This window comes from Benincasa hispida, chromosome 12, assembly GCF_009727055.1.
Source record: "Benincasa hispida cultivar B227 chromosome 12, ASM972705v1, whole genome shotgun sequence".
Lineage (NCBI taxonomy): Eukaryota > Viridiplantae > Streptophyta > Magnoliopsida > Cucurbitales > Cucurbitaceae > Benincasa > Benincasa hispida.
Window position 1 is genome coordinate 5070829 of NC_052360.1, and position 17089 is coordinate 5087917.

The 17089-nt window shown below is 33.2% G+C and overlaps 1 protein-coding gene across 1 annotated transcript; it reads right to left on the bottom strand.

The window, feature by feature from the left end:
* Window positions 1–14879: 14879 nt before the first annotated feature.
* LOC120092908 (glycosyl hydrolase 5 family protein-like) lies at window positions 14880–16642 on the bottom strand. Its single transcript, XM_039051153.1, has 3 exons — window positions 16073–16642; window positions 15388–15982; window positions 14880–15301 (listed from the first exon to the last, which is right to left on the bottom strand). Exons 1-3 carry the CDS (start codon window positions 16640–16642, stop codon window positions 14880–14882), a joined length of 1587 nt encoding a protein of 528 aa, XP_038907081.1.
* Window positions 16643–17089: the final 447 nt, after the last annotated feature.

Here is a 17089-nt window from a genome sequence, read left to right on the forward strand (position 1 = left end):
CGGAAGTGACGTAAACTAGCTTTACGCCCGTTCCACAACTTCAGAGGTGTTCTCGCAACACTCTTGGAGGGAACACAATTGAGTATGTATACCGTAGTCTCCACTGGGAAACCCCAAAATGAGTTCGGTAAGGAAGCGTAACTCATCATCGAGCGAACCATGTCCAACAAGGTCCTATTTCTCCTCTCTGCTACACTATTTTGCTGAGGTGTACTTGGTGCTGAGAGTTAGGAAAAAATTCCATGTTCTTTCAAAAAATCCTAGAATGTTGAGTCCAAAAACTCTCCACCTCGATCCGATCGAAGTGTTTTAATTCGTCTATCTAATGCGTTTTCAACTTTAGCCTTGAACTCTTTGAACTTTTCAAAGGATTCAGACTTTCGTTGCATAAGATAAACATACTCGTACCTAGAGTAATCATCAGTAAAATTGATAAAATACTTATAGTCACCTTAGACTCGCACATTCATAGGACCATAAAGGTCAGAATGTACTAACTCAAGAGGCTCCTTAGCTCTATAACCTTTTCTAATAAAAGGTCGTTTAGTCATCTTACCTTCAAGGCAAGACTCGTACATTGGTAAAAAAAAAAATTCTAACTCACTTAGAAGTCCATTCTTCACCAATCTCTCAATCCTATTGAGATTCATGTGCTCTAAACGAAGATGCCAAAGATGGGCATTTTATTTTGGAGAAATACGTCGACGTTTTGTTTGAGTTACGACAGTTTTAAAAAATTCTGTGTTATGAAGGGAATTAATGGCTAACGGCCTTAGCACATATAAATTAGATTCCAGATTTGCTGTACAAATAATAACACCATCTTTATGAATAAACACTTTATTCACATTGAAAGAAATAGTGTATTGACATTGCAACAAACACTTTACAGAAATAAGGTTCCTCTTAAGTTCGGGAACAATATATACATCATTCAAAACTAGAAACGTATTATGTAAAGCTAATTGGAGCCCTCCCACTACCACAACTGAGGCAATGTGCCCGATGTCTACTCGCATCGTCATTTCACGAACCTCTAGCTGTCGTCAGGATCTAATCCCCTGAAAAGAAAAACAAACGTGATTAGTGGCGCCTGAATCAATTATCCAGGTTGAATCATCATTCTCAACTAAACATGTTTCAAGACCTAGTAAATCATATTTACCTTTATCTGCCTTGGCCTTAGCCTGGGTGACCTTCCTCTCTTTTAGATAGCGAGGCCAATTCCTCTTCTAGTGTCCATCCTGATTATAGTGGAAACACTTTCCCTTTTCAACCGGTGGACGCCTCCTTAAGGTGACAGGTAATGGGTTAGCAGGCGCCTTCCCTTTTCCTTTACCACCCTTCTTCTTCTTCCCCTTTGCAGAGTTAGAAGCAGAAGGTTCAGACTTCGTCCTTGAGGTTGAACCTCTGTGGAACGTCCTGGAGGATGAAGAAATATTTGCCTTACCCTTCTTCCTCTCCTTACTTTTCAGTGAAGATTGGTAGGTCTGAAACTCGTTGAGGAGAGTTGTAAGGTTATATTTCACTTTGTTAAGAATTACATTACTAACAAAGTGTAGAAAGCTCTCTAGCAAAGAATGCAGGATTATGCTAACCTGGCTTCCCTCATCGATGGTAGACCCATTCAACTCCACCATATTGAAGTGGACCATTATGTTTAGCCCATGTTCACAAACAGAGGTGTCTTCTTCCATTTTGGAGTTGAATATATATTTAAGAGCCTCATGCATAAGTTGTTTATATGGTTGTCCAAACATCCTCGGCAGGGACTTCATGATCTCACGCGCTGAGACCATATGCTTATGTTTGGCCAAGATGTAGGGGCCTTCTCATTCGCTCGTGTCCATCGCTCGTATGCCTCCCGAACATTTCGAGCAGAATTTTGAGCTGAAATAGGAAGACATACCTCCGTAAAGGTGAACATGAGATCCTCGATGATTAGAATGGTCGTGATCATGTGTTTCCATGTCAAAAAATTGTCGCTAGTTAATTTTTCAGCGCTTAGAAAAGCTAACGTGGCTGTTGCCATTTTGAAAAAGTTATTGCTGAAAATACGAACAAAACTTTATTAGATTTTTGCTAATCTACATTTAACCAATTAGTTTTGCAAAATAGTTTCAAGTACCTTAAGTTAAAGACTTCTATTTTACAATGATGTCCTAGTGAGGCAGGATAAACGTCATCGATGGGGTGATCAGATGCCTCTTCGTTTGGGATGAGACATTCTTAACCATTAGGCAGAACCAACTCTTGGAACTGAACCTAACAGACACAAATTTTCAGTCCAGAACTATTAATCTTTAACAATTCTGTGTAAGTGTAACCCCTTGCTTTCAGTGTTAGAGTCCCGCTCTAATGAGCCAACTGTAGGGAAGAAGCATATTAGGACAAGAGACTAAGTTACCTTATCCTCTTATAGAAGATCAAATAAAGAAACGCGTAAAACTGTCATCCTTTAGGTAGAACCAACTCTTGGAACTGAACCTAACAGCCATAATTTTTCAGTCCAAAACTATTAATCTTTAACAATTTTGCGTAAGTGTAACCCCTTGCTTTAAGTGTTAGAGTCCCGCCTTAATGAGCCCATTGTAGGGAAGAAGCAGATTAGGACAAGAGACTAAGTTACCTTATCCTATTACAGAAGATCAAATAAAGAAACGTGTAAAACTGTCATCCTTTAGGGGAACACTCCCAGGGTGCCTCGAGGCGATGTGCAGTAACTTTATTCAATCCAACGAGGGAGACCGAGGGATATGCTGTCGCACTTCCTGCTCCCACGTACTATGAACACTCTCTCCATCAACCTTGATATTAACCTACCCAAACACCATCCGTTAGGGGGACACGCCAAAGGTGCCTCGAGGCTGAGGGTAGATCTCATGATGTGGACTATTTAGGAGAAACGTGAAAGGATTAAGTGAAGCATCTCATGCCCCAAGTACCTCCCACTGAATGTTTTATCTAGGGGTTCATTAACCTACACAATCCAGCTACTGATTTTAGTCTAAGTCGTGTATTTAAACTCTGCTCATAAATAACTTTTGTTTATGAATTATGAACAAGTTCAAGTAGTCACATTTAAACCCTTTAATGGACTGTCCTTAACTTGCATGCATGCATCAAATCTATCTAATTCACCTTTCCAGGTAAGTTCTCAGGTAGGGTTGTTACGTTTCCGTCAACTTAAATACCCCAGCCTAGACACTTTATAGATAGATTTGCTACATTTTAACCTTTTATTAGTCAACTTAATCCTATTAAACTGATGAACAAGGTTAAAGCCTTAGGGTTGCTAATCATATTAGAACCGTGATCTTAGGTCTATGTGATCCAAGTTTTAAACATTTTAAAAACATGAAATAAACCTAAGTGAACATGCATGTCTTTCTTATTTTTTTTAGCTCTATTTTCTCTTTAACTTTTAAAAAGAAACAACTAAAAAACTATTGCGCACAACAAGGTGTTTATAACATTTATAAAGTAACCTATTTTTCATACTTCATGCAATGTCTGGTCATTACTATACATAACTTTTATATACGCGTAATAACCAAGCAAAACATGCTTTCCATTCATCCTTATACTATAACAATTATAATATAAAGATGATGCATGTCAATGCTTCTTATGCATGCATAAATATAACTCTTATATTATATGATGCATGAGCATGCTCTTACATACTTAAATCATGCTTATCTAAATTATAACATTTGCAATAAAGAGATGATGCATGACTAATGAATAATCTAAGGTGGGATTTACTATATTTGCATACCATATGACATATAAAAAACAAATATCGCATGTAATAATGTAAATGAGATTTACATTAAGTGCCATGGAATAGAAAAAGAGTTATGGTTTATATGTTTCATGAGATGAAATATTAAAACTATAGATTATAAATATATTATGGTAAGTTAGTTATCATTTATATTTATTACTGAACATGGTTCCCTCTAAAAGTGTTTCAGAAACACTTTACGAGTTATGAAGAGGACGTAAAGGTAGTTTACGTCACTTCAAGATTTGGGATGCCCAGCTCATGTGGTTGTGAAAAATCCAAAGAAGCTGGAATGTCAAAGGTATACCTATTTGTAGGCTATCCCAAAGAGACAAAAGGTAGTTTCTCTTAAGATCCTCAAGAAGATAAAGTATTTGTGTCGATAAATGCAACACTCCTGGAGGAAGACCACATTAAAAATCATCAACCTCGCAGTAAGCTAGTATTAAGTAAGATAACCAGAAAACTACAGATAGATCAACAAGAGTTATTGATCGAGCATGTCCTTCAACAAGAGTTGTTGATGGAACTGGTAGTTCACATCCTTCTCAAAAGTTGAGAATGTCTCGACGTAGTGGGAGGGTTATGCAACAGCCTGACCGATACATGGGTTTAACTGAAACTCAGGTCGTCATACCTAATGATGGCTTAGAGGATCCATTGACTTTTAAACAAGCAAGGGTAATGTGGATAAAGTAGAATTTTTGGTTCTATATGTTGATGATATTCTACTCATTAGGAATGAAGTAGAATTTTTAACTGGCCACATGGCTAGCCACACAATTCCAAATGAAGGATTTGGGAGAAGCACAATATGTTCTTAGGATCCGCATTGTTTGGAACCGTAAGAACATAACTACAGTCTTGTCTTAGGCATCTTATATAGACGAGATGTTGTCTCAATATAAAATGCAAGATTCTAATAAAGGTATGATGCCTTTCAGGCATAGAATTCATCTGTCTAAGGAATAGTGTCCTAAGACACCTCAAGAGCTTGAAGTTATTGTTGGGGTTGATGCTCTAATTCTCGTAGGGTCCTATAGTTTGTAAACACTGTTGAACAAACTCATTATGTATTTGATATTTTATTCATTTTCTATAAAATATTTGATATTTTAGTTACATTAACCACAAACCATTAAACTAACATCCAAGGTTATCTTTGTAACTTAAAAATGTATGTGGAGACAAATGGGTGGATCATGTTTAAGTGATAACCTAAATGGTCTGTAGTAGATGAATAAGGCTGGGTACCTTATCCTGGTGACACTACGAGTATGGCCCACTTTGTAGGTGTTATAATTGTTATAAAGTGCTACGAATAATCTGATCCTGATCATTCATGTATAGACATGCGAGCAGGAATATTCTATACAAATGAGTTTGTATATGACCGGACCACGAAGTGTTTAGTCTCGTTATATAACGTCGTTCATAATAGAGACTTACATTTCTCCAAGATGACCATAGGTAACATGATTAAGTTGTTTATAATTAAGTTGTTTCAATTATATGTGATATAATTGTCATAATGTATTTGATAAATTATAGCTTAATGGAAGGAAATAATATTTGAATGAGATTCAAATATATTTTCTATGAATGGGATTCATAGTTGTTAAATTTAATATAAATAAGATTTATATTTAATATCATATAAAAGAGAAAAGAAACTATAGTTTATATTGTATGTGATACAATATTAAAACGATAGGTTATATGTTATATTTGATATAATGTATAGTTTAATATATATATATATATATATATATAATATGTTAAGTTGTTTATCATTTTTATATTTATATTACTATTATTATTTTGATAATAAGAAAGGGAGTTATAACTCCCTTCCCCATCTTTTCTCTCCACCCACATTAGTAGGGTGGTTATTCTATTTGGCAAAAGAGAATAAAAAGAATTTTTTTTTTTCTTGTTCTTGACATTGAAGTTGGTTAAACGATAGATATAGAAAAAGATGGAAAAGTTCTGTACTTTGTCTTGAGTTTAGAAAATTATCAATCTTCTTCCTCTTCCATCTTGAACTTTTCCCTCTTAACCAAAATAGTCAGAGCTCACCACTCCTAGATTCTCACCCTGAGAATACCAAGGTTTCATTATGGTAACATCCAGTTTTGGTTCAAGTTTTATCTTGAAGAAGGTCTTTAAGAAGTTTGTGATCTGTACGAGGGAAATCGTGAAGAAAAGGACTTCAAAGGTGAAGTATTCTTGAAACCCTTTTCTTTTAAAGCATGTTGTGATTTAGTTGTAAATGCATATTTTGTTGTTTTTTACTGTAATCTTTATATTCAACAAATTATGGAATTTGGCCGATCCGCTTCCACTCAAGGTTGTCCTCATTAGAGTTCTTTCAGTCATGAAACGAATTCTATATGCATCAGCAGTAGGGAGTTTAATATATGCCATATTGTATACTCGTCCCGACATATGCTATGCAGTTGGAATTGTTAGTAGATATCAGTCCAATTCTGGATATGATCAGCGGACTGCCATAAAAAACATCCTCAAGTATCTTCAGAGAACGAGGGACTATATGCTCGTGTATGGTGCTAGGATCTGATTCTTACTGAATACACTGATTATGACTTTCAGACCGATTTAGATTCTAGGAAATCTACTTCGGGGTCAGTATTCACTCTGAATGGAGGAGCTATAGTGTGGAGAAGTATCAACCAAAGTTGTATTACTGACTCCACCATAGAAGTTGAGTATGTACACCGAGGAGACGTAATTGTCATGCAGATTGCCTCTGAAGACAACTTGGATGATCTATTTACAAAGACTCTCTCGGCTAAATTGTTCAAACGTCACCTAGTGGGACTAGGATTGAGAAATAGATAGAACTAGGGCATGTGGGAGAAGTACTGGGTATCTGATGCCCTAGTTTATTATATTTTTTCTCTCATTACTCAACATTGTATATATGTGTAAAAATCCACGGGAATTTTAGTCCAAGTGGAAGTTTGTTAGGTTTTATGTCCTAAAACTCGTGGTTTGTAAACAATAAACTTATTCTGTAAATCGATAAAGTTGTTATTGAATATATGAATTGCTTATTTCGTTTTAGAAATAAATCCAATAAACTAAAAGATCCATGACTATTACATGAGTACTTGAACTTTATGTGGAGACATAAGAGTGGATCAAGTTCGAGTAAATAGTCAAAATGATCTATAGTATACGAATAAGTTTGGGTGCCTTAATCTGGTAACACTATTAGATGCGACCCACTCTGTAGTTATTACAATTTGTTGTAAATTGCTACAAACGAAGTGGTCCTGATGTGTTCATGTATTGACATGAGAAGCGAGGGCGTTCTACACTATGAGTTTGCATAAGATCAGACAAAGAATTAAGCCACTCTTACTCTATACGCTGTTTACTGTTTAAGACTAACTATTTCAAAGCGATGACTTAGGTAACTTGACTTTAATCCTGAGCTAACTATGAACTCCTGTTTATTCGAGATTATCCTTAGATTTGCATGGGTGAGGGTTGGCTCAATAGCGCCGGCTCAATAAACCTCCCATTTTAGGGGTATGACTGGGTAGATAGTTGGGGGCATAGAGTGCAAGATAGAATTCACTCCTACCCGCTTTTAGGGTTAGTAGAGAGGTTGTTCCCTTATTTGCTGACTCCGAGTCTTGAACAAGGGGCCTCTCCCTCTCATTGGTCCGAGAGAGACTCGGTTTAGTGATTGAAATACAAACTAATTGTTCATTAGAGGATCTGGGACATAAGAAGCAAGATGTAATCTCGAGTTGTAAAACAACTTTTGACCCAGCTGTTATTATGAACAACCCTTGAAGGGTTAATTTACTAATCATGGTTATATCGAGTGGACATAATATATCTACAGTGAATGGAGTGCAACTACTGGGTTTTAGTGGAGTAGCTCGATAGTTAACGAATGATAGTTAATTAGGTTAAAGAGTTTAGTCGGTTAATCGCACATCGTTTGAGCTCGTAATCTATAGGTCCATGAGGTCCCCCTACTAGCTCATATCGGACTAAACCTTAGAACAGTGTGACGAACGAATTTGAAGTGTTCAAATTCAGTTTTTGGAGCAAAGTAGTAAATATATACGATATATTTAACCTAATGTTTGATTGGGAATTAAAGATAAAGAGAGAAAATAGGAGATATTTAAACAAGATTTAAATATCAAGATTATGAATAGGGATTCATATAAATTGGGATTAGGGTTGGCAACGGGGCGAGGCGGGGCGGGATCGGGTGCACTGCCCCATCCCCGTCCGCCCCATTTCCTGTTTCGGGGAGTCGTGGGTTGGGTCAGGAATCCTCGTTCGGGGATCGGGTCCCTGCGGGGAAAAATTCCTGTTTGTATATTTTATTTTAATAGTTATTTATTTAAAATCAATTAAATATATTCAAAATTTTAAATATTTAATATAAAAATAGTATTATATTATTTTATTTATTTAAATTAATAATTAAAAACATTTTAGATTTAATAAAAAGTTTAATCTAATTATATTGTGAATAAATTTATAAAATTTATAAAAAATAAAAGAATATAATAGAGCTTGTTATATATATATATATATATATATATTATATATATTCTATTTATTTTTTTTTATTATTATTAAAAATATTAAAAAATATCGAGGTGGGATACTGTTCCCGTCCTCGCTCCGTCCCCGATCAAGACCCATTTTTTATCTCCGATTTGACCCCCATCCCCAGTCAAACCGAGGTTGTCCACCTCGATCAGTGTGGGAACTCGTGGGGATTTTTGCCAACCCTAATTGGGATTAGTGTTGGATTTAATTTCAAATTAAATTAATTAATTATTTAATTTTAATTTAATTTGAAAATTGGTTATAAGAATTAATTTTTTAAATAAAAGAGAATTGGTCATAATTGCATTAAAAGTCAAATTGTTGACTAAGTAAAATATGCAATGCAAGTCAAATTGTTGACTTTTAATTTTTAAAAGTAAAAAGGTCAAATTTATTGACTTTGGATTTTGAGAGTCAAATTTTGACAAAGTTAATAGAAAGATCCAATATTTGTGAGTGGAAAATTCTAATTATTGAATTGCTAAGTGTTGTCTTCATTTGAAGACACTTGCCCCCCTTAATCCCACTTTGAGTTAGTGGATTTTTAAGTGTCAAATTCTCATCAAACTCAAAGTTGCATGTTTCACATGTAATGATCTTTAAAAGGGAGTGTTTATTGAATTTAAAAAATTCTTGGCCATAGTGGAATTGGATTAGATTATGTGATAATCTCATTGTAATTTTTCTCAAAGTCTTAACCATTTCCTCTCCAAATTAGTCACTCACCGGATCCCTCCATCCCGTTCTAAGGTCGGAGAATAGTCGAAAAGACTCTTGTGGTGGTGTAAAAACTGTTCGTGAGGAGTTTGGAGCGGATTTGGAGAAGCTTCAAAGTCTACCAAGGTTGTAATCTTTCCCCCCTCTTATTTGCTTAACTTGCATGTTTATCTTTATAATTAACGTAATTAGAGTACTTTAGATTCGTTTTCATCCACTGCGCATGTGTTCGTTCCATCATCTTTTTTCCTATACAAATGTAATGATTATTAGTAAGAATGACATAAAAAATATTTATAATTTCTTATAGATTTGGAATGGTGTGTTATGAGTTGGAAGGATTTTACAAGTTTGGAGGATTTTATAAGTTCTCACCTGAAAGGGCTGTGACTTCACATTTTCTTTTCGTTGCTTCAATCCGATTTTGGGCAAAACAGGGGATCAAAATATTAAATAAACAAACTGTCATGTTCCAAAGTAAAAAGTTTCTTCAACACTGATTTGATTCATTCCACTATATGGATAAAGCAAGCACAGAACTCTGAAATAGCATAAGCCAACAAAAAAAATCATGTACCAAATAACATTACTGCTTGAGAACAACCTCTTCCTAGATTTTCCGTTGCAATCAAATAGGTTAAGAAAGCCTCCTTTTGAGCGTTTCTTCTCAACCTCTATCTTCTAATCAACAAAAGGCCTGGACAACAACCATTATTTTCACAACAGGGAAAACAAAAATAGAACCCATAACCAGAAATTGCTTAGAAATTATCTGACACATTATCCTAACAGCACAATCAAACATCAGAGGACATTGAACCAATACTTAGCTATTTAAACAGTTAAAAATATGAAGAATAAAAAGTGAACAAGCAACCGCTATAGACATCCATATTTTCTTGTTCCAGTCCAATGAGCCTACCACAAAACCCTAATCTAACAACTACATAGGTAAAGCTAGGGATATCTAAGTCTTCCACTAATCAAAGAACCATTTAGCTTCATAAAAAAGTAACCAAAATTAGCCAAAGTAAAAACAAATGAGAAACTACCAGTAAAGAGCAAAAATAGTAAGCATTATAGTTCATCAGAATGTGTCATCACTATTGTAAGAAAAATTTCACCAAAACTCCACAATCTACGAAGCCACATTCTCCAAACTCAAATTGTTTATCACTTAATCCATGAAGAAAACTAGCAATTTGTTACTCTTTGAAATTACAAATAGAACAAAAAACTCAGCCATTCTAATGGAAACTAAACACATACCTCTCAACAAACAGATCGCATTTCCAAACCGCAAGTTTGCGATGAAAAACAGGGAGAACTGATAAAAGGGAGCACAAAACACAGATCTAATGAAAAGGGTACAAAAAATGAGCAAAAAGGGGGGAGGGGGTAGGGAAAGAAGAAAAAAGGGTGAAAAATGAAGATCGCCAGTAATGAAGCAGGAGAGACGAAGGAGAAAGCAAAAGACAGGTTGGAAGATGAAGCATTTAAAATTATGATTGATTGTAGAATAAAGATGTGTGAATTGAACTTACAGGTTGTTTGCATTGTTAACGTCCTCGATGCAACGGCGTGAAAACACCGGCAACAGCTCAAAAGCACCGACGGTGGTGCAAGATCACCGCGGCAATGTGAGAACTTTCTCGGCAACGTGAAATCTCCTCGACAGCGTGAAGGCATTGAGTATACAAACCCTAAGTTCACGCGAGTGATTTCGTATAAGCGACAGCCATCACACAAGCGATTTGGTTTTCATGCGGATTTCAAAACTAAAATGAATTAAAAAAAAAAAAAGAAAAACCATTGTCTAATTAATTAAAACTATTATACTTTACATTTTTAAATTGACAAGAATACAAAAATAAACTTGACATTTTTAAAATATCAAGTATTGTGTCAGCGTCAAAAAAAGTTTGAAAAAATCCCAACCCTCTGCCTTTTTTTGTCATTTTCTTGAAATTTTTCTTTAAAATTACCTATTACTTGACATTTTTTTATAAAAATTTCAAGTACTTAAAATTGCAAACGTCAAGAAGTATTGTTTTTCTTGTAGTGTATTCACATTGCTTCGAAACCGATCATCCATTAAAGAATGAAGTACATTGAGCCTGACTGTTATTTGGTAAGAGATAAGATTGTTCATGGTGATGTGAAATTTCTCTCTCTATTCAGTCTCAACTGCAGCCTGCTGATTTGTTTACAAGGCTTTGTCTTTTATCTGCTTTTTCATCCCTATTGTCCAAGATGGATGTTTTGAATTTGTTCTCCCATCTTGAGGAGAGTATTAGAGATTTTGTTTCTATTTTTTGATAGTTTGTTATAGTTTTTTGTTTCTCTTCTGTATATTCTCCAACTTATGCTATAAGTTTGTTATTTCTCTCTTCAGTATATTTTCCATTGACTATTTAAAGGCTTGGCCATCTATCAATGAAGTTAAGCAAGCATTATTTACTCTCTACTATGATTTTGTTCCATAAAGCCTTTCCATGGCTACCATTAGTTTTTTATTTTTAGTTTTTAAAAATAAAATATCTAAATACTCATTTCACCTCTGAATTTCACTTATAGCTATCTACTTTTTATTAATGTTTTAAAAAACTAAGTCAAAATTTGAAAATTTAAAAAAGTAGTTTTTTAAAATTGTTTTGTTTTTGTTATTTGACTAAGAATTCAACTCTTGTAAAAGATGTAAACAATTGTAAAAATACGAGAGAAAATAAACATAATTTTCAAAAACCAAAAACAAAAAACAAAATAGTTATCAAATAAAATCTAAATCATTACCGAATGAAGTCTTATTAATTGGTTTCTTATGTCACTTTTCTTCGATGATACTTAGTTAATTTGTTGGATGGTTAGTCTTATTTCAACGGAGAGAGCGCAATTGTATGTCAAGACATTCAATTAACATTATTTCAGTACAAATAATTATTAAGAAAATTGACATTGTTCTCCTATATAATTGTACATAATCAATTTTTCGTAGTTAATTGAATTTATAATTTACATCCCAAACTAGTTATACAGTAACATGATGATGACTAATATTTTGATTCTAAGTAATGTTTCTCTGATATGAAGTGTCGATATACTCGATATAAAGAATAGTAATACTAGCTGCATAATCTCCATTCATATCTTCTTCGATGGAAACAAATATTAAAAAAATATTTTTTTAGAAAATAAAATTTTGTCGAGTAGGAGTTTGTGATTATTCACAACTATATGAAGATGATAGATACACCGAAGTATTTTTCTAGTTAAATAATTATAAACAACTTCTTCATTGTCTATTGTGAAAGTCTTCTGTAATATGTATATCCTTATCACAAAGAGGGTTATTGAATCTTAATAATATACAAAGTATGTATTCTCTTTTGTTTAGACTTTGTTAGAGAATATAATTTTAATTTTTCTTCCCATAGCAATTTAAGTTTTTTAGTCGATCGATGATTTAAGAGTCTTCATTAATAAAAAAAAAGAGATCTCATTTACCGCTTGAGTTAAATGATTTTCAAATATATCAATGCTATATTATTAGTATGGTTTTATATTTAGTATATTTCCCACATAACCCATTTCTATATTTTAAAATTTCAAATAGTTTAGTTCAATGTCAATAATTTTTTCTTTAAATATTATCTTTTTTTAAAAAAAAAAAAATACACCTATTTCTCTTATATTTAACAAATATGGTGATATGATATTAAATTTTCTTCTAATTTAAAACGATATCATAGTTTAGGATGTTTTGTATTCAAACCCTCCCCAATATTATTTCTTCCTCAACTAATATTGATTTTCACTCATTTAGTATCAACATGATAAACATAATACGGTATACTAAGATAATGATTTCGATTAGAATTAGAACAAAAATATTTTGGAAAAAAGAACTAAATGAAGGAAATGTTAAAGTTAGTTTGTTTTTAAATATATTTTAAAACCCCAATAATAGTTGGATTTGATATCAAAAACATACTTTTTTGACTGTTGTATTTTTTTAAAAATAAATATTTGATTACTTTTCAAAAAAAGTTTATATTTAGTCCTTTAAAAACAATTAATTTTACTTATTCTAAGTCTATAATGTACTAATAGTTTATTTTACGAGCAAAATATTCCAACTTGTATAGTTAAGTGTCTGGATATGAGAAATTAATATACCATTATAATGATTTTAATTTTTTTTGACAAAAAAAGAGATTTTAATTTTCTTACTATGTATCTGTTTTCTTTTTTTCTTTTTTTCTTTTTTTCTTGGAAGATTTTTATGTGTGTTTAAATGTATTAACATACATCTTTTTTTTTTTTTTTTTTCAAAAAAAAGTATAAACATACATACCAAACAGTTTCTTAATATTTCTCTACTTTTAATTTTAAACAAAAAAGAAATCATTTTTTATTTTTCTACTATTATATATAATTTCAAAATTAAATTTAAGAAATGTTAAAAAGAGAAATTATATGCCACGCTTAAAATTTTAAAAATGTAACAAAATAATAATAATAATAATGAGGAAAAGGATACAAAAGATGGACCTAAGTTCTTTTGAGAAAAAAAAAAAAAAAGGAAAAAGATGGACCTAATTTTGCTGTATTGTAATTCTCAGGATAAATTTTATGGAGAACAACAAAAATGAAAAAAAAAAAAAGACAACAAAAAAGTTCACCTAAATGATATTTTTATTATGATTCTCATTATAAGTTTTTTAGGACTAAATTATATTTATATAATTAGGATTTAAAAAGATTGGGCACATAATAATGATGTATGTAAATACTGAATGTACAACAATGAGAAAAAATGACAACAATTAGAAAAAAATCTTAAAAGATAAAAAAATGAGAAAAATTAATCATAAAAGCATCTAGGCTCTTCACATGAACTTTGTTAAATAATTTTTTTTAAAAAATCGACAACCCTTGACTCTAACCTTGCCGTTACAAAAGTTAATGCTTCAAGCCAAAATCCCTAAAAATAATTAAGAAAACTATAATTAAATACTCTGAAACAATTACTAGAAACGAGTAAATGAATAACTATCGTTAAATCATTTTTACTATATTTTGATTTAGATATCGTAAGATATTGTATAGACTCGCTAGCAACGAGTAAATGAGTAACTAACGTACAGTAAACTTAGAACTCGATCGTGTATGCTCTATGCTATCACTTTTCAATCCGAATGAATATATCAATCCGTTGAATTTTTGGAAAACCATTTTCCAATAACCTCCCACTCAATTCAAAAAAGAATCAATAAACTCTTTAATCACTATATTCACTATCCTCATCCATTTAATGGTTAGTTGTATTAACCACAAACCAATAAAATTAGGTATTTTTATTATGATTCTCATTATTAGGACTAAATTATATTTATATAATTAGGATTTTAAAAGATTGGGCACATAATAATGATGTATGTAAATATTGAATGTACAACAATGAGAAAAAATGAGAACAATTATTGGGCACATAATAAGGATGAGAAAAAAAAAACTTAAAAAATAAAACAATGAGAAAAATTAATCATAAAAGCATCCAGGCTCTTCACATTAACTTTGTTAAATAATTAAAAAAACAATCAACAACCTGACGTTTACAAAAGTTAATGCTTCATGCCAAAATCTCAAAATAATTTTAAAAAAAACTATAATTAAATAGTCTGAAACAATTACGAAATTCCTACTTCCCTAATTATTTCTTTAAAAAAAAAATCTAAATTCCTAAATAAAGCTAATTAATAAATTAAGCAACATTTGTTGGAACAAGCTTGAACCACTGGCTCTGAGGATCATCGAAGCAATTCCACTCATCTTTAAGGCAAATACATTTCTTCACAACAATTGAAGTATCAGATTCCTTCTCTAAGCAAAAGTTCTCTCCACCACTTTTGGTGGCCAATTGAAGCTTAGCCTTAGAAGCCACCGTCCAGTTGCTTCCATCACCAGAGCAATCAGCAGAAACCATCGGTGGCTTTCCATCTCCCGCCGACTTCAAACACTGCCCATTAGACAGTAACTTCATCGGAGTTCCATCTCCAGTGTGGTTCCATAATGTTGGCGTCGTGCAATCACCGAGTTCAATTCCTCCTTTGCCATCGGATTTGACACATTGCCCTGACACTGGATGTAGCATTATGTAGGACATTGACGCTTTGGAATTTGGATCTGCAAAAACGTGATGCACACAAGTATTACTAAAAGAATAGTAATAGAAAAGGAATAAATAATTAGGTTTTAGGAGTAGAACAAACCTTGGTTGATTCTTTTTGCAAGTTGGAGCATTTGTTTGAGTTGAGGGCTTCGATCTTTAGTCCAAGTGTTATCCATGACTCCAAAACTTTCATCACGATCTTCTTGGCCTTGTCTATACATATAGGATCCTTGGAAAGCCCACAAAGCCCAATCAATGTCCTTGCCAATAAGGCGAGCCAAAAAGCAATTCATGAACCTATTTTGAGCCTTGTTACCACCCCTTACATCGTAGCCAAATTCACTAATCCACAATGGATATGGATCCTCCATGTCCACCACAAATCCAGCTTCTCTCTCAAATTTCTCCATCACTTGGTTACATGCTATGTTTAATGGCTTCTTCACAAACTTGCTTTCGGGATCCCCACTAAAGGAGTATAGATGTGCTTCTAACACTACTTTGTTATGTAATTTGTACCCTAATGGCTTTTTCTTTAAATGGCTTAGATCATTGTCATAATTTAGACCTGAAATGACTACGAGGAGATTAGGGTTTATGTTGTGGATCAAGTGGCTTCCTCTTCTCACATATTTGTGCCACTCGTCCACATTATTTGACCCTCGAAGTTCATTTCTTAAGCTCATCCCTATCACCTATACACACAATGAGAAAAGTTAGAATATGATACAAACATCACTTGTGTAAAAACTCAAAATATTGATGATAAGATTCAAGTAACTCACATGGGGTTGGCAACTGAAATGCCTAGCAACATAGGTCAAGCCTTGAAGCCATTCATTAGGGTTAAAATTGCGGTCTCCAAAGAATCCATTTCCATCGTTGAGAGAGCAGCACCATCTCGGTTGACTAATATGGTTATCCAAAACAATCATGAGGCCTGCATTGCCCAAGCCATTAATGACGGTTCTGAATGCATGTGAAACTGTCATGTTCAATATCTCAGGGTTGTGTTTCTGGACTCCACTCTTAACCTTGCCAATGTCGAGACCATCTAATACATCGCCAATGGTCTCATAGGCATGGCGAGTGAACATGTGAATCGACCAAGTCAACCGCACACAATTGAAATCGCGACTGCTTATATCATTAGCCAAGTCTTTCAATGATCGTTTGTCAAGGCCTTGTGCCAACATGGATTGTGCATGAGACACCAAATTGACACAGCTTAGCTTCACACGTTGGCCAGTTTGAGAGTCTACAATCCATCTTCCACTAGTGGAGAGGGGTAAGGATTGAGAGAGAACCAACAAAGAGAAGAGGACTAGAGAAATTAGAGAGAGAGCTTTAGCCATTTTCGTGGTTGGAAAAATGAGGTGAATGGGAAATGAGGGCTATGTGCTCCTATTTATAGGGTTTAGTAGAGATGGGTGAGATTTTATTTGTTGGCTTTGATTAGAAGTCCATTTAAACAGTTCTTCTGTTTGGATTTTCTCCTTTTTTTTAATATTTATAGGAATTTATTATAAAGTTATTTTTCCCTTTTAAAACCGATTTGAATAATATATTTTCCATTTTGTTTTTCTGTTAAGATATTTATTGATGATTCTTGCTTTCTGTTATACTTTGACAAAAAAAAAAAAAAAATTGAAAGGGAAATGTATGATTTCAAATTTTGGCATGATAGCCAAAATATATTTTAAATTTTGAACTAACAGAAAAAACAAGAATTAATTAAGATTGCTTTTTTTTCCCCTCTTGTGGGGATTAGATGCCGTTTAGATGTGAGGTAGATGAAATAC